The sequence below is a fragment of the Hoplias malabaricus genome, chromosome 17 (genome assembly GCF_029633855.1).
Source record: "Hoplias malabaricus isolate fHopMal1 chromosome 17, fHopMal1.hap1, whole genome shotgun sequence".
Lineage (NCBI taxonomy): Eukaryota > Metazoa > Chordata > Actinopteri > Characiformes > Erythrinidae > Hoplias > Hoplias malabaricus.
The window spans coordinates 13,007,416-13,026,637 of NC_089816.1; the positions used below are offsets into that span (position 1 = coordinate 13,007,416).

General features: G+C 39.6%; 1 protein-coding gene across 2 annotated transcripts in view; it reads left to right on the forward strand.

Moving 5' to 3' along the window:
- The window catches only part of si:dkey-219c3.2 (transcription initiation factor TFIID subunit 4), a 42,138-nt gene that overhangs the window by 17,447 nt on the left and 5,469 nt on the right, over positions 1–19,222 (forward strand). For both annotated transcript variants that reach the window (XM_066649896.1, XM_066649897.1), the window contains exon 14: positions 6,011–6,127. In XM_066649896.1, the coding sequence (XP_066505993.1) occupies positions 6,011–6,127 (117 nt within the window). The remainder of the gene's footprint in view (positions 1–6,010; positions 6,128–19,222) is intronic.

The window sequence follows — 19,222 nt, forward strand, 5'->3', positions numbered from 1 at the left end:
AACCAAATAATCCAATGTGAATTCCAAAAATTATGAATATTTTGGACAACTCTCAAGTAGACTTGCAATGTGTTTATTATTGTAGGCTCTTATTCGATTTAGTAATACTTTAAGGGCAGCACAGTGGCACAAAACAAGTTTTAACACACCTCCAGGGTGTGTTAAATTTACTTTGTTTACCTTGTGCAGTATGAGATGAATGCTTTCCCTTATTAAAGTAATAGTTTTGCCAAATTATCATTCATATATTGTGCATTGTTTATTAGTGCCCAAAATATTGTAAATTATAGTTAATGAAATGCTAATAAAAATTTAAAACATCTTTTTCTTCTATATTCTGATGTATTTCTGGTACAACACATTTATTACTAGTTATCCTCTTGCGTTGTTGCACAGTGATGTGATCAAAGGTTGGATATTTTAGTGATAGGTAAAATTCATTACAATTTGATAAACATGAAATGGGATGCTCATGAGAGGAAGAATTCTTTATTTATTGAAATTCAGTTGAACATTATAGCTATTGTGAATGTATCATGAGGACTGTGCTTGGAGGTAAATTATCTGTGACACTAGTCTGCTCTGCCGCCTGTAGAGACTGTAGGCAAGACCCTGGTCTGCTAAGTGAAATTCACTCAGTAATTTAGTCCAGTAAGTTGATCATCGTATCCATGAACCATGTGCTAAAGTTGTTTGTAATAGCTGACCAGCTCTGGCTTCTTCAGAGTGGAGATGCTTGTTTCATTCTGCCTGAGTAGTGCTAGTTTCAGTACTCCATCTTTTCATGTACCTGAGGCCAAATTGAGATGGAGAAAGAGACAAGCATTTCATGATGCTTTCTTTACACTCATTTCTTTCTTCGTGCCAGATCAGAATGTGACTAACTAGTAATGTGTGAATAAATTGAATACTGAAGGAACTTTGTTTTGCCTTTTAGCAGTGTGCTAGCCCCTTATGTTGGTGAGAGCATGCCTTAAAGCACATACTCCCAATCCATAGGAAAACTTGTGTATTTTTATCAGATGTTAAATTATTTCACTCTTTAATTTTGGTCTTTCTATAACAGGGAGATTCTGTGTTTAACTAGCAGCTGTTTGTGTGCATTCTTGCCAGTCAGGAGAGAGGACAGTTGTACTAAGTTTCAACAGATACAAAAGTATTTGGACACAGCTCATACTCATTGAATTTAGTTGTTTCATTCAGTCCCATTGTTGCTTGTATACAATCAAGCCCAGAGCCATGCAAAAAAGAAAAACATTGCAGATGTTGCAATAAATATTCCTTTATCTGTATATTGACTGTGAGTGGTTTTAGGGAAAGTGGATGTGTTTAGCAACCACAGCAACTCAGCCACAAAGTGGCAGACCATGTAAAGTTATGATTGCTAAGTGCTGAGGCATAGTGTCTAATAGTCACCAATGCTATGCTGACTCAATAACCGTAGAGTTCCTGACCTTCTCTGGAGGGTCTGCAGGGACCTTTGTGGCATGGGCTTCCATGTTCAAGCAGCTTATCACCAAACAGAAAGCAGTTTGGGGAAGGCTCTTTTCTGTTCCAGCAAGACTGTGCCCCAGTGCATAAAGCAAGGTCCATAAAGACATTGTTGAGTGAGTTTAGTGTGAAAGAACTTGACTGGCCTGCACAAAGCCCTGACCTCAACAGAGCCATTACCTCAACCCATAACTAGAATGAAGATTGCGCTCCAGGCCCTCTCATTTTACGAGTGTCTGACCTCACATATATTCTGGATGAATGTGTACAAATTTCAACAGAAACACTTGTACCAAGCTTTTCCAGAATAGTGGAAGCTGTTACAGCTGCAAAGGGGGGAAAAACACATATAAACACACATTAGAATGTGTTTTTTTACAAATCCAGATTTGTAGTTTGGATTCCTTTGTCCAGACCAAACCAGAAAATGATACAATGTTTCATTCTGGTCCTCATATGATGTATATATTGCCCAACAGTCATCAGAACATGGCATCATGCTGGGCGTAATGCATTTATTGGGGTTGTATCTACCTAGTGGTTCTTGTACAACTGGAAACAAAGTAAGGAGGGTGGTAAAATCGATAAAGGACTCAAAACAGTACCAGAAATTATTCCCCTGCACTAACTTCTTTAACTTCTTTTATTTAACTTCTTTTGTGTGGTGTTTAAACTCGTTTAGGAGTCACCTTGCTGTTCAGATGGTGACAGACTCTTGCGCCTCCTACAGGCAGCAAGGGAGAACAACGCCCTGGAGCCATGTCTTCCACATGTTAATATCTCTGCAGCTGCAACATATCCAGCAATCTCGTACTGATGCTGGCGTTGCCGTCGGTTACGTAGCTCTTAGTTTCGTGTCCTTGACTTCAATAAGCTTCCCCTAATTGAAGTGCTGCGTTCAGCGCTCTCCTGCGCGTTTATTAAGCTTTAGCTCTGGGGCCAGTCATTGTGGAGCTGGACAGCAGATAAGGATCAATAGGGATGGAGAGAGCACTGCTGCAGGCATCGCTCTCTCCCTCCACTGACCTTTTGGAAATGATTAGAGATTACAAGCATTTCTCTCTCAATCTCTCTCTCTCTGTCTCTCTCCCGCTCCTTTTCTTGCTCTCTCTTTCTTGGCTGGCCTCTCTTCTATCTGTATCTGTCTCTATCAGTCTGTATCACTATGTCTGTGTCTGTCTATTGCTTTGTCTACTATGTCTATACCTCTGTTTGTTTGTCTGAGTTCATCTATTGTTGCCAACCTGTTCTGTCTGTCTCTCTTTCTGTAGCTGTTCATTTTTATCCATCAGTGTGTATTCATCTCTCTCTTTCTCTGCCCAACTTTCTCTGTCTATTCCTGTATCTGTGGATATCCCTGTCTGTATTTCTGTTTTTCTTCCTTCCTCTCTCTCTCTGTTTATTTCTCTCTCGCTCTCTCTCTCTCTTGCACTCTGTCTCTCTCGCTCTCTCTCTCTCTCTGTGTCTCACCCCCATGTCTGTTTTGTGTAATTTTCTGTTCTGTCTTCTGTTTTCTTTTATTTATTTATTTATTTATTTTGTCTTAACGTTACTCTAAATTTGAACAAAAACGTCATCAATTATTACTATTAAATTCTATCTGTGATCACATTTCAAATGATGAAAATCGGAAACTGCTGTTTAAACAGAGTGAGGATGGAATAGAGTTTGAGGTGTGTGATGGAGCTCAGTCATTAGAGTGGGATGGGGTGGAGGTGGGGTTAGTGTGGAGTGCTGGATTACAGATGGCGTAACTAGGTTCCTCTTTCACTCCTCATCAAATAAATGAATATGAAAGCGAGGCACCGCTGTGGCTGCGGGCGCTGAGGAGATCTGTGCCGACACCAAGCAGTCTCTCTGCTTCCAGAACCTTCTGTTTAGCTCTAATAGAGTCGTGTGCAGACGATTCTCCCGCATTGTTCCCTCACTGTCCTCTGTGGCCTGCGGTCATCTTCACCGGAGCTGTCAGAGTCAGCTCAAAGTTCAGCCACCAGGCCACTGACGTGTGTGTGTGTGTGTGTGTGTGTGTGTGTTAGAAAGTCACACATATACTCATGCACGTGTGTGTGCGTGCGCGTGTTGCCTGGTTTCTCCAGGGTAACCATGCGTGTACATGCAATGTGCATGACTTCCCTTCAGATTAGCATAACCCTGACTTAATTAGCATGTAAACGTTGCCTTGAATTAGCTTTTTGTCAATTTTCTTTCTTCACCACACCACAGTCTGTGTACAAGTCAGAAGGGTGCAAATATTTAGACAAGGTATGTTTTGGAGAATAGTTGTTGCCAAAATGTCTTCAGTTTTGTGTGCAATGTAGCTAATTCTCCTCTTCCATTAATTGCCAAAGAAATTGTGATTTAAAGCAAATCTTTTAAAATTGTCGTCTCAAAATTGTAATGTTTAGTGTTTGTATAATCAATTCTTTACCTCTCTCTCTAAGCTCCTCACAGTCGTGGCCATGTCAGTTTGAAATTGAAATGAAAAATCAACATACATGATTCCACACCCTGTAGTGCTGGAGAATGTTGATTGTCTCTTATGAAAAAACAGGGTTGACACCATGCATGGAACATTATTAGCCAAGGAGACCCAAAGAGAACAAATAAATTTTTGTTCTACTGCTAATGTGATGTATTTATAATGTGTCAGTGGGAATTACACTAAGGTAATATTCATTTTCCCATATTATATATATTAAGAAATTAGGATAAAGCTTTTCTATGTAATGCACACCTACATGAACACAGTTTCCCCTGTCTTAATTATTTTGATCTGAAATTCTAGGAGGTACTAATTCATTTCATGTGAATTATCTGAAAGTTTGTGGTGATGTAAAAGCATCTTATTACACTACTCTGGAACCAAGAAAGTCCTAACCTCACATGAGCAGGCCAGACTTGACATTCATTCAGAAGTTATATTAAAATAGTTTACTCTGAGTCTAACTTTGTTATAAATTCTAGTGACTTGATTCCAGGATTTTAAAATGTCTCCCTCACCCTTTTCAAAATCCCTTCATTAACCTACTGCTTTAAGTGTCATGATGCTTTGGCCTACGCTGCCTTCATCAGATGAAAGGTAAAAGTATCAAGTCATGCTCATCAACTTTCAAAGTAGCCATACAGGTGACAAATATCAACAACTAAAACAGGTCACCTTTTGAGAACATAAGAGAGAAAACACATGGAAAGAAAGTTGCTGTGACAGCTGTTCAGTCTGTTGGGTAGAGACAGGTGCAGTGTGTCAGTCAGGTGTATATGAAGGTTTTCCTTTCCATTTGTGATGTCTGTTAATTTTGCCTTTGATGCTAAAGAAATAGGTACTTCTTTCAATGCCAAAATAGCAAAAATTCAGACAAAGTATATCTGCTTTCCATGAAGTGCTCTGCAACTATGTTTGTCTTTGAACTGACCAAAGAATTGAGATTTTTTTTAGATTTTCATTTTTTATTTTTCTTTAAATTTTAGATTTTCATAATTAAACCATCATAACATTGGCCATTTCCTACTGTGTACGAAATACTGAATTTGAACACGATATAGGTGGGTTTTTAAGGAATAACTTCATGAATAAGATTACCTTTTTGGTTGTAATAAGTAATTAATTAAATATTTGACATTTTAGTGGACTACGTTTTCAGAATGTATATCAAAGCAGTGGTTAGGATTTTATGAATTTATGGATCCAGCATGGAAAAAAAAAGACTTTTTTGAATGTGGCCATCAACAATTTGAAGCTAGTAGCCATCAGTTAAAGTCAGTTTTGTTTGTATGAAATTATAAAATTTATATCTAAGCTTTATGCTCTCTGCTTGTATTTGTTATTAGAATTATTGGCATTGTTGTCTGATCTGTTCCTTTGAATTCTATTCAGATTCTATTGTATCTCAATGGATGCAGTGTTTAACAAGCTTGTGTAAGACAGTTTTAACTGTGTAATGTGGCTACTGTAGTGTGAGGGTGAAGAGAGGTGAATGTAGAAGAACGGCACACACACAGACACACACACACACACCCCTCCCCTCCTGGCATGGCTGCCTCTGTCATTGCCTGCTAGGGCGAGATGACTTTACCTGCAGGCTGTGCTTTTGAAACTTCTCTCTCACTCGCCTGCTCGCTCACTCTCCCTCACTCCCTACCCTTATGGAAAGAAATTGAATTAAGTACTGAGATAGGGAAAAAGCTTTGAGTTAGGTTTTGCAAACGGATTGAAACTCTGTCTGGTGCTGCCGAACATTCGCATTTTCATTTACAGGTTGAAGTTGGAGCTGATGTTATGAAAGGGTTGCAGAAATGCATTTTACTGAAACAGTTGCGCCATGTTTGAGTTGCTCAAAATGATAATTCCACACCGCCCTTTCATCTGAGGACCAAATTTTCTTTTTAAGCACTTTTCTCATATTTTTAGTCTGTTACTACTACTACTACTACTACTATGGTGTGTGTGTGTGTGTAAGAAAGTTGGAGATTTAAGTGTTTTATTATAACTTTATAACTTTTTTTTCTTTTTGCCCAACAGATGCAGCAGCAGGAGTTGGCCCAGATGAGGCAGAGAGATGCCAACCTCACAGCCCTGGCTGCAATAGGACCACGCAAAAAACGCAAGCTGGATGCTGGGGCCTCTGCTTCTGGGGAGGTAAGCTTGTTGGTCTTCTGGAAACACTTAAACACTTGTTTAAAATAATGTGACTTGCATCAGGTCTTTCACTCAATATCTAAGCACTTTTTATTTTTCATTCATCTGTATTTTTAAAAGCAATTTTCATTTTTTCCTGTTGCTCTGATACATTTCCCAGTAAAACATCCCACTAATCTCTGTCCTAAGTACTAAATGTCCAATCATAGCTTAGCAACTGTAACTAGTCCCAAACAACTCTGAAAACTGAAGTCACAGTAGAGGAACAGTTTGGTCATTGAATACAAGTAAAAAATATATATTATTTAATTTTTTTTTTACTTTTAATTTTTTTTAAAAGTATTTATGTGAACTGTATTAGTTTAATAATGTGCTCTACAGCAAAATAGTAGAAGCAACATTTAATATTTTTTCCAAAACACTAATGTATTACAACACACATTTATTCAGTTAGAGCTAGCATATGCTTGCAAACTGGTTAAGGAGAACTCTCCTGCTAGAAATGTTCCTCTTAATGTACCATGCATAAATAATATCACCACAGAAAGAAGTGACTGCAGTTGAATGACCTGCCACATGAGTTAGATCTCTGCATTGCATGCTTTGATGCGATCTGCTGCTGTGTGTGGCTCTAAATGTCCCCAGTATAAAGAGCATAAATAACCAAATAAAAGCATTACTTCTGCTTCCTGAATGCACTGCTGACCTCTTTCACTGTGCTTTATCTTCATCTGTTCACAAGATTCCAACGTTTAAATAAAGGGGAGATACACTAATATAGTTGTAGAAAACTGTACCTACAATACTGATCTTTTTTTTTTTCCCTCCCTCCTTTACAAGCTGTTTCACTCAGTCTTTCAGAATGTCACGGGGAAAAAGGTTTTATTGCACACATCTGAAGTGAAGGCAACGAGCCGATCTTTCTCATTTTCGCCTCCCCACATTTCAGTCTTTCACATCCGCCTCTATAGTGCCTTTGGCAGTCCTGTTTCCCCCCTCCCTCTCCCCCTGTCTCTCCCCCCCTCCCTCCCTGTGGAGTAAAGTGAATGTGACTTTTCTAAAGGGGTCAGCGCTGGCCTCAGGGCCTGTAGCTGGGCCTACTCTGAAGGGGCCAGTCAGATATTTCATCTCCGCAGTAATGCGCCTGAGGGCCAGTAAGGCCTGGAGCGCGAGTCGGCCTGCCAGCTAGTCAGCTATGCTACGAAGGCTCCAATTTTAATTCTGACCCTGCTTCCTGACAGCAAACAAAAAAAAAAGCCCCACAATCCTAGCTCCCCTTTAGCAGCCTGTTAGGGCTCTCCTATAGTGTCATAGCAATGCTGAGTCTGATGATACATAGAGGACAGTAGCTTGGACACTGAGACAAAATCCTCTTATGCTGGTGTAGTAGTGTTTGTTTAGGGAAAGGTTGTCCATATTTAGGCACCCTTTGTTTAGGTCTCAAGCCCCCTAGGTGCTTTCTATCTGATTGCCAGTCAGGACCAGAGCTGCTGTCTCAGACTTGACGAACCGTTGGAGCTGTAGGCAAGGCCTCTAGCAGAGCCTGAGGCTGGATTAGTCAGTCACCAAGCAGGTGATGAGGGAGTTCCTCAGGGGTGAGTTCTAGGGCCAGCTTTAATAAAGGCTGCCGCACACCCACGGGCCTGCATACCAGACTGAGCCTGAGGGAGCTCTGAGCACAGGGTCAGAGTTGAGCTGTCCGCTGCATTTTAACATGTCCTTTCCACTTCGAAAGCCCGGGGGGCTGTGGTGGGGAAGAATTGAGGGTACAGAAACCAGACTGAACATAGAAAAAATAGGGAGTGACAGAAAAAAGAAGGGTGGAGGATTCAACTGAACACGTCATCTGGTACACACATCCATCTCACAATTGAATCTTTAATGACTGTAGGGTAATAGTCCTTGGTGCACACTGACAGAGTTTATATTTTGTATGTATAATTTTTTTTGGAGTACATGCATCTTGCAAGTGCTGCATTTTGCCATTAACTTTGACTAAGTCAGCATAGATGATCAAGAAACGCTGGTACAAAGAAAGGCAGGGAGGAAAAAAAATTAAAGAGATTGAGTGCGAGAACGAAGAAATGAGGTACAGAGTGAGTGTGAGAGAGGGAGAGAGATACGCTTGCCCTTCCCTGCAGCAGAATTAACAAGGCATCACATGGAAAACTATCTGAGGCCGGCTATGAAAGAGAGGGGGAGAGGAGCCATTAAAAGCAGCCTGGAGGGATGGACTGCACCCAATATCACTAAAGCAAGCTCTCTCACCCACTGAAGCAAGGGCTCGCTCACAGGCAAAAAACCGCGCCGAGTTCTATAGCCACAATTAAAACCTCCCCTTCTGCCAGATGAGCCTGGGGCGAGGGAGACGGGAGTGGGGGAAGGGACAGGCATGGAATACCAAAGGCAGACTGAAATGTGGAGCCAGTAATGAGCTGCACCAAAGCTGGCCTTTTAGCACTGGGCTGGAGTTTAAAATGTTACCAGTCTGGGGTTTGGAAGCCTGTGCATGTGTTTTTCTCAGCATGCTTGACTGCTGTTACAATATACAGTGAACTTTGGGCTACAATACTTGTTGCTTGTTCACACCTTTTTAATATGTGGTTTGGGAGGGCTTTTGTTCACTCTTTGGCACACTTTGACTTTCACACTGAAAGGTTCAAGAATGCTGACGCCCAGAATCTCCCTCTTCTCTTATTTTTTTTTTTTTTACTTTAAACCAGAACATGTTTAGCTTTATGCACACATCATTTCATTATGTGTGCTTGGAGAAACTCAGCTTGCAGTGTGTGTGTGTGAACAGGTGCTGATTAATGCCAGCAGACCAGAAGCTAGTTCATCATTTACCTAGCAACAATATGTTATTACAATATGCTATTAATATAAAAGTTTTCGGCATGTGAGAAAAGGAGATCTAAGAAGTTGTTGTGTGTGTGTGTGTGTATGTATGTATATATATATATATATATGTATGTGTGTGTATATATATCTACCTACGGATTTGATCTGTTCCGTGACCCGGTTCGTAAGTGGAACCCCCCCCACCCCCCGAAAGGCACCCTTTTTGCAAAACTTTCAAATTAATAAAAAAAAATGTACATGTAGCATTACTAAAAATAAAAAAGAAATACAGTGGTAACAGTAATAAAAAAGAAATAGTTTTAAGTGGTTACACATCGCTACCTTGAAGACGTGACGACTGGCTGGGGGAGAAACCCAGGCACTGGCTGTATGACGGGAGGTGGGGGGAATTTCGATATCTGCTCTTTACACTAATGATAAATTGCTAAAGCTACAATTTGCTAATCTTAAAAGCTCACTCAAGTCTAGGCGCGCTGGGAGACTCGCCTATTGGGGTCAGTGGCCATTTCATGCTCGGGTTCGTTTCTAGAGTCATGGTTCGTTGGTGGAGGCAAAAAATATTCAAATGCCCGGTTCGTATCTGGGAAAATTCGTTAGTATAGGCGTTCGTTAGCAGAGGATCCACTGTATATATCCTCACCACTTAGCATTATGCGAACTGCGCAGTTAAGTCATAACTCAATTAAACTGAGCTGTTATTAAAAGAAATTAACAAACAGACTTGCTTATATGCTGTTTTTGTGTATACTTTAATATAACCTGCAGTTGTCTTTTTTTTTTTATTTACTATACAAATACACTAATCACCAATGGCATTCAATTTAGCTTCTTGTTTTTACGCTCATTGTTAACTTTGTCTGGTGCCCTCTGTAATTCTATAATTACAGATTGAAGTTTATCTGTTGCTCTGCATATTTGGGTAACAGCCACTTTCCGCCGGTTCCTTAGTGGACGGGGCCACCACAGAGTATGTATTATTTGGGTGGTGGACCATTTTCAGTGCTGCAGACTCTCCTTCTTCTTCTCTCCCCTCCACACTTTACCACTCTGTTCTCACTCTACCACCTTATTTTAGTGCACGTGTGGAGTAGAGTAGACACACATACAGTACTGCACAAAAGTCAGAGACCACACAGCATTATACTTTGCACTCAAAACATTTAAAACAAGCTCTTTGCCAAAGTAATGACACAGGTGCCCTACCAAAAAAAATTTAATCAAGCTTTTTAATATAGTTTTGATATTTTATAATAATTTTGATATAAATGACCAACTCAGATCTCCTCCTCTCCCTCATTTCAATACAATTCCTGATCATCTAAAGTTTATTACCAAAGGGCATTGGTTGGAAACAGGACTTGTTTTGCTTTTTTTTTTTCCTGATTATATGTATTTATTACAGAAAACATATGTGAACGTTTTGGATGGAAACCCACCTACAGATTATTTCTTTGAACATACTCTTCACTTCCCACTGACTTGAGCTGTTTTCTTGAGTGTATGGTGGACTTAGACTTTTAGTCCTTGCTAGTTTCATTAACATCACAACTCCAGTTCATGTCTACAGAAGTAGAATCTGGGAACCCAGATTTCTTAACAAGGAGGCAACTATTATGACTGAATTCTATTCTCATGTAGATGAAGATGTCTTGTCCTTTCATCACTCCCTAATGTGCTTGTGCAGTGTGTTGACAGAGTTCTGTCACAAGTATGAAAGTCAGACTCGTGGTAGCTCCACTACTTTACAATGTGTAGCTGGTGTTACCTTGTAGTTAGTGAAATGGAGGAAGTAATTACCATCAAACTCTCTGAGACACCACATTTGACTGATCCCGTCTGCTGATTGACATTTCCCTGTTTGAGTGGTACGATGCTGAGTGTTGTATGTATGTGTGCGCACGTATGTATGTATGTGTGTGAGTGTAATCTGCGAGTTATCTGCATGTGTTTTGACATGATAAGACGGATCATGAGGAGTGTGTTATCAGTTTGCATGGGCTGAGTGGAATAACTTAATGCCAGAGATTGCCTGTGTGTGACCTCAGGCTACTGAAGCTATGAGGAGGAGGCTAGCCTCACTCTCTGTGAATGTAATGTTGTTTTTCCCCTAAACATCATCTCTGCAACAACTTCCACTTAAACCGGGACATGTCACACTGCCTACATGGAGACAGCATTGTTTGATCATGGTATGTTCAGCATTTCAACGCAGAGTGTTCATAATCAGGCCTACCACTTGTGTTGACAGTGTTGTCAGTTTGTTCAGACACTTAAATGACTCAAGAAGGAACACTAGGAAATCCAGGCCTGCTGTCATAAAGCCACATGCTTATGAAGCCCTCTCAACATGTAGCTAGGAACGAGAATGATAAGAATTTGTTTATGTAAGTATTTTAAAATATGTATATCTTTATAGAGATGTTGTTCAGTGTAGACTAGAAAAACACTTTGTGAAGGTGTAACTTAAAGATATGCTATGGGCTTATTTTTATTATTATTTCACTAACTAATTATTTGTTATCTAATGTTACTATTGTGACTTTACTTTATCGTATTGCAGTCATACAACCTGTTTGGATGTACTTGTCAGATGTGAAGGAAAACAAGCTAAAAGCTAATCAAAATAGCTACCTGGTGTTCCTGTCTTAACTCAGTTTGGCTTCATTTTAGCCTGAAAGAGTGATAAACCTAAAGCTATAAATTAGTTAATGGGCCAGTAGTCTAAATTGTTGGACACCACAGGGATTCCCAGTGATTGTATGGTATTTTGTGCAGTGCATGCTGGGAGAATATTTGCTGATTCTAAAAGTGTAAGTGATATAAAACCCCTATAATATATAAACACAGTGATACAAAATCATTGTTAATCCTGTGAAACAGATGTTGCATGCAATACACTATGGCAAAAAAAGTGTTTTGCATTTATAGCAACAATACTAATTATTTTCTAAAATAAAAATTTTCTCATAAAAATGAGAATATTCAAATATCACTGTAGCGCCTGCGTTAAGTGCCTGTCCCTGCTCTTTTTCCCTTTAGTCTCGTTCATGTTTTGCTTCCAGGTCTTTCACATGCATGAAGTAGGTCTATTCAAGCTGTCTGTCTCAGATCTTCAAGATGTGGCTTTTACTTGCATGCCATTGTGGAATGTGTTTTGAGGATACAAGTATACAGGTTCTACTTTAATGATGCCCCTCACATCTTTTGCCCACATCAATGAGAACGCCTTCAGCCCCAGCAGCAAAGTCGGGCTTTTGGCACTTTGAAGATGCCCATCTGAGAAATTAATTACCTCCCTTGTTAATCTGACCTAATTAAACACAAAAAAGTAAATTTATCTGTTCATGGGCATGGAAGGACAATGATGTGTAATGGGATGTTTTTTAGTTGAATATGAAAAGTCTGCAGAGAAAGCGCACAGATTTCTCAGGTTTCTCTGCAGCACAGAGGTTAGTGTTTCCCAAGAACCGTTTTGATCCACATTTTGAGGTGCATTTATTTACACTCAGACAAAAACTCACATAAATGTGAGATGCAACAATCATCCACTCATCAACGGCAGCTTTAATCACGTTCGCTTGGCCTATTTCTCCAGTCTTTGATCCATGGGGAAGGCCTATAGTCAGAGTAATATTAGCTACAGACCTTGTGTACATGTGGACTAATCCATTAGTGTTGAGAGGTTATTGGCTTCCTTTCTGCAGCTGAAATAGAAGCCCATTAAAAGAGGTAATGTGTGCCTGCAGCATGGCCCCGAGGCCCCGCAGCCAGAGCAGGGTGTATTTCACCCAGCACTGCACACACACTTGGCTTAAGTAGACCGAGGATATCGAGAGAACTCCAGAACAGATCTTTTTCATTTACACGCTCTCTTTTGCACTTTCCGTTGTCTTTTTTCTGTCTTTGCCTTTACTCTTTGCTCTTTCTGTCATTATATCTTTATTACTTTCTATCTCTCCCTCTCTCTTTCCCCCTCCATCTTTCCTTTGCTCTTTCTCGCTGTTTGGCTTTCTCTGTGGCACAGACTTGGGTACAGTCTCACATTGATCTGTGAAATATCCCTCAGGCGATTATAAAATATTAAATCCAAGTCACACTCTACCACGTCACTTTCTTCCTCGCAATCTCACGCTCGCTCTCTTTTTCTCTCTCTCTAGCTCTGTCTCTCTATCCTTCCCCTCTCAGCCCTTCAGTTTTGTTCATGCTACTCATTGTAGTCATCCATCTGAACAGTGTGAGCGACACTCTCTTACTTCAGGAAGAAGAGCAGCTCACAGGGTCTTCATTTCATTCCCACGGTTCACACTTAAAAAATTAATGAGCCCAAAAGGGTTCAAGAAAACCCTCAAGCAACCTAAAAACTTACTTGTCATTAGATTATATTTTACAAAAGCATAGGCTTATATCCATTTAAAAATATTATTTATTTAATAATATAAAATATTAGTTATTAATAATATAATATATGACTTTCCTAAGTGTGGACCACAGCGTAAAGCTGACTTTGTGTACATTTGGTCGGCCTGCGAAAATGTTACCCTGAACCCAACCCATTACTTACTTAATGCTTTTTCTTCTACAGTTTTATTTTTGAAATATTTTAGTTAAGTTGCATCTTATGATCTTGATTATGGAGATGTTTCTTTTTCTTTTTTTTATTTATTTATTTATTTTTTTGATTATCAGCACATGCCAACATAGACAAACAAATTTGGTCCCTAAATGGTGTTTTAGAGACATGGCAAAAGAACTCTCATAGCATCACTGTATTTGAGTCCATACGGAACCATTCAGTGGACATGCAATTAGTCTCTACCTCCAGATCTGCCCACCTTTCCACCACTTCATCTGCAGCATGAAAGACCAGCTCTGCCAGTTAACGGGATTGATTCCTGGTTTCTTAGACTTATGATGTAAGAAACACTAGCTGAGTGAATTCACTGATTTGAGATGGTCTTTGAAACACTAGTTACAAAGCAGAAATGCAGTCATGGTGTAAACTGCTTCTTACATTCACAATGCGTCTTCTAGCTAGTAAACAGCACCTCATATCTGTAAACAAACAAGAACAAAAAAAAATTCTGATTCTTACTGGAGTAAGAATTTAATTTAAATGTATGCTTCTGAAAATAGGTTATTCAGAAACATATTCAAAATTGTCCTTTTGGCACCTTTGTTTTATATGCTCTAAGATTGTTATATCTGGTTCTAAAGTGTAGACCCATTTCTAGACTCCATAAAACTGAACCCTTTATCCCATTGTTTAGACACAAACTGCCTGAAGGTACTAATGTCTATTTGTTGATGGTTAAATGAAGAATAAGCAGGGAGTGGGTTTGGTCCTTTGTGTTTCTGGTGTGCCTAGTGTGTCTCCAGTATCTGAAATCTATGGGCCAGTTGTGTAAATAATCCATCTGATATTACCCAGAGTACCTCAGGCAAAAGTGTGTTTGTGTGTGCAACTAAGCCTGGGGCCATTTGCTGTATTTCAGCTTATCTCACATCTCAAAGCTGTTTGACTACTATTCCAAAGCACAGTGAAGGTTTTTTAGTGTAAGCTTGTTCTTTATTGAGGTTTAGAAGTGATTATGCCCTGTTTAAGGAGCAGCCTGTACTGCCAATATAGCTGTGATGTAGACGCCACTCCTGTCTTATCAGATTCACTCCTATCTTATCAGCACAATGTTTGTGCTGGAAGTGTTATTTAAAAATAATAAAAAAATGAAATAAACTTGTCTTTGCCTAAGTTATTTAATAGCTCTTTATTCACACCAGAATGTAATACTATAGAAACGTAATAGTTTCTATAGTATTATTAAAGTATTATGTCTATATAATTCGCTTAGTCAGGTTTGAACATTGCTGGCAGTGATGTGCTAGTATCTCATGGAATAAGTGTTTCTTCCAAAATTATTTCATGATACAGGAATTGTTGCTTACCTTTTGTAGAAACCACCTGGATTTTATAAATTTTAGAATGGTGTAATATATAGTCAGATAATTCCCAGTCCTGATACTGATGGAGAAATTTATTCTTCATCACTAGAACGCTAATGTCTCTGAGTGGATGCTTTTTGTGTTCCACCATCTTTGTATTTCTTCTTCTGTTTGTACACTGTGGCCCTGCAGCTGAGTGTGTAGCCTGTAGCTGTGTATGGCATACACACACACACACACACACACACACACACACACACACACATACTCAAACAAACACACAGTCTATTTCAGTGTTAAGCCGGTGCAGCAGAGCTGTTTGTGTTGCAGGCAGATGGAGCCGGAGTGTGTGTTCCCCTCAAGGCTTTGCCTTCAGCAGCCCAGCTTTTTGTGCGAAAAGAGGGAGGAAAAAAGAGAGGTTGGTTCTTCTAAAAAGAGTTCGCCTATTTACGAACTCAAACAGAATAGCTGCAATCAGATAGGTTTAGAGAGCAAGCAAAGATTTTTCTTTCAAGTGAGAGTGGAGGCAGTGACGGCTGCACGATAAACACGGTGTATGTTTTCAGAAGTGTTGGCTGACTGAGTTTCTTTATGCTTAATCACACTTTTTTTTTTTTGAGTCTGGAGGAGATGCTGGACTCCCACAGCCGAGGCTAGATGAATCATCTGCCTGCTGCATCCTCTCACTTTTACCTTCTCTAACCTCTGGCTTTAGTGTATAGTCAGCCGTAACCCGTCCTGCCCTAGCAATGGCCTGAGGTTCACTAACTCCTTAGCTTCAGCAGTGTTCAGTGTGTATGGAAAAATAAAACAAGCGATTAGCAATGAGAAATGGAGATGATATGATGATGTTTTGCTTTGTTATACTTCACCCATCACTCATCACTCGGATAGAAATCTATGGCAAGACTACATGTCACAGTCACACAGCTTCAGTGTCCTGGGGTTGTGGGTTCAAGTGAAAGGGGTGATTTATGAGGAGTTTGGTGTGTTCTCCTCGTGTCAGCGTGGGTTTCCTCCAGGTGCTCCAGTTTCCTTGATCAAGGTTTGCTTGTCAACAGTGATGTGATTAGGTTTATAAAAGAGAATCTCAGAGAGAATGAGTCTTTCAGAAGTAAAGATGTGTGTTTCACCCCTCAGTGAAAGACAAATATTGAACCAGTTCACGAATCACATTTCTAAATGTAATATATTAAAGAACCTGAGAATTTTTTTTTCAACTGCAGGACATAATATAATTAAACATACCAGAGAATCCAGAGAAATCTCTGTATGCATAGGTAAAGGCCCAAAAACATTGACTCTCTATGGCCAGTCAGTCAGAAAAAAAAACATGTTTCTGTAGTGAAAGTCACTGCATGGCCTCAGACACACAAAACCATGAACAGTGTGTTACAACTCTACAGCGCAAAGAAGAAATCATGTAGGAAATGGTCAAAAACTCTGCCGCTTTCTCTAGGCCTGAGCTCATTTAAGATGGACTCAGGCAAAGCAGAAAAATGCCCTATGGCCTATGAAATTCTTTATTGAATAAGGGTTGATGTGTCCTCAGGTCTAAAGAGAAGCCTGTCATAAGCACACAGTTCATAAGCCAATGTCCATGATGATATAAGTGGGCATTAGTCCAAATGACATGGTTCACTTGTGCATCTGTGAAGGCACAGTTAATACTAAACAATATGCACAGGTTATTACACTGGATCTCCATTATATCATTTTCATTTCATAATGAATCTGAACTGATGAGCAGCTGAAATATTGTGTCAAGCAAGAGTGGAGCATTCTTTAATTTTCAAAACAACATTAGTTGATGTGTTGCTGGTATCAATATAGCCAAATTGGTTTGTAAGATATGCTGACATTATACAAATTCTTTTATGCTGTGAATTCCTCCACATATATTTGACATCCCAAGAAAATGGAAAACCAAAAATGCATTTTGAATATCTTCCTAATGACCTACATTCACATGTTATGAGGACGTAAGTTTTACTACTATTCAATATTTTAATGTAAGGCTTAAAATACTGAACTGTAGATGAGAAAATGCATTTGATTTTGGAAGATTTTATGTAATTTTTTACAGAACCAGCAGGTAGGACCAACAAACAAGCTTAGACTAATATGTTTTGCACACGCTGTACCAAGAAACACCATAAGATGTCCTATATTTAATTTATGATATATTACCTAGTACACATGAAGTACATTTTTGTACCCTAGCTTGTTTCAAAAAGAAAAATTCTTTTGGTTGTTTTCTTCTTTCCTGTGCCGATTTCCATGTTTGTTAACCAGCATCCATACGCATATGAATCTAGGCTCCATCTCCTGTGTTTGGACTGAGCTGGAGGCCTGGCTTTTATCCCTGATTCTCCACCACCACCTCTCGGCTCCCACTGCAGGCCACGGAACTGCAGCTTTGTCAATACTGCACTAATTAGAAAATCCCTCAGCCTCCAGCAAGACATTTTAATTAGTCCTTGTGTCAACTAGTTTACAGATTGGAATACATGGTTAGCGCTCAAAACCAAACCGCAAACCAGGATTGTGCCCGGTGAGCATGACCACGTCCGGATCCTCTAACCCAACGCCAGATCCATCAGGTTCCGCTGCTGCTTTCTCTCGGAGGGGGATGTGGGTCCATTTGGGATGTGGGTCCAAATTTCACTTTGATGTTAGAGTAGTGTTGTGGGTTCTGTGCTAAAGCTGGAAACATTTGTTTGAAAACAACAGTTACTTATTAACTATTTACTCTTTGGTTTTGGTCAAGTTCAAACACTGAAACATTTAAATAATTAATAATGAAAATGCAAATTTGGGTTTCTTTTATACTGTCTACAGATTTTGTTCCTCATTTACGCTTTAGTTTTCTCTCTTTTATTATTTTTTTTATTTATTATTATTCTTTTATATATATAATTTTTCACCTTAATTTCTAATCTGGCACAACATAAACGTCATTAAGACCACTGTACAATAATGGATCTGACTGAATTAAAATAGCAAACAGCATTAAGCTCAGTGGTGGTAAAAGGCATTGATTAATGGATATTTTAAAATTGATTTATTTATTTACTTTCTATTTTTATATATACAGACTTTTTTGAGATGCCATATTGGAACTGAATTGTGTCGACCTACACTATAATTCTGTTAGATGTTTTTGTTTCACAGTGAGTCTGGTACAAGATGATTTTGTTGCATCATAGTCATAGTATTGGACTGTGTTGAAACTGGTTGGCTACATTTGGCTGAGGACTGTATTTTTCTGTTTGCATTCTGGTTTGAATTTGAAACCTGAATCTGAGTTGGACTTGTGTTCAATTCAAAATTCAAACTGGTCCAGTCAGGCTGGTCTCAGATCAGCATTAGTGGACATTGCATACCCGGCAGTGTGGCGGTTTAAAGGGTTAAAGTGGAGCTGTGCAAGGCTGCATGGCCCTGGGCTGCACTTCTGCAGAGACGGGGCTGTGTTCGTGCAGGCGAAAGGCGAGTCATTTCCCCAAACGCCACAGAATGCCCACGCACACACACACACACACACACACACACACGTGCGTGCACACAAACACCACCCGCGGGCTCTCCCTAACCTTTCCAGGGCAGGTCTCCCAGTCATTTGCAATAATAAGGTACTAAGGCTTCCTTAGCCCTGCCGTCAAACTTGCTCTGAATGACTTTGGGACCGGGCTGTGCTACATGCAGTTTGTCATTGACTGATACACAGAAATGGAGAGAGATTTTGAAGCGCACACATGTAACATGAGAGGGGCATGCTACTGCTTTCTTGTTCAATTCTTTTGATCCTTTGGAGACTCATTCCATCTGGACCAGTGTTATTGTTGTGTAAATGAATACCCACTTCAGGGGGGAAAAAAAGCATGCTTCTTTCAATGTATATTGGCAGTCCAAAGATAGTTAACTGCACTACTCAACATATTGAGCTCCATAGTTAATGTGGTAAAATAAGAGAAGGGAAGAGAAAAAACACTTCAGTTTTCAGTTGCTGCTTGGGGCATAGAATTGCTCACTACGGTAATGTATTCATCCATATCTTTACACATTTATGCAAGCTTAACAAGCCCGTTCTCAAGCGCAGCACTAGGATAGTGGCAAAACGCCTCCGGCACGTTCACCCACACATGTTAACTGTGAAACACCATCTTCCAATATTTCAGTGTTTGTGGGCTAGTGAAAGCGTATCTGGTGCTAACTAAATGCTCAGTTTGCATGTTAGATTCTGGTAACGAAAATCATATTGTAATGAGGACTTTAATAAATTAGACAAGGTTTTTC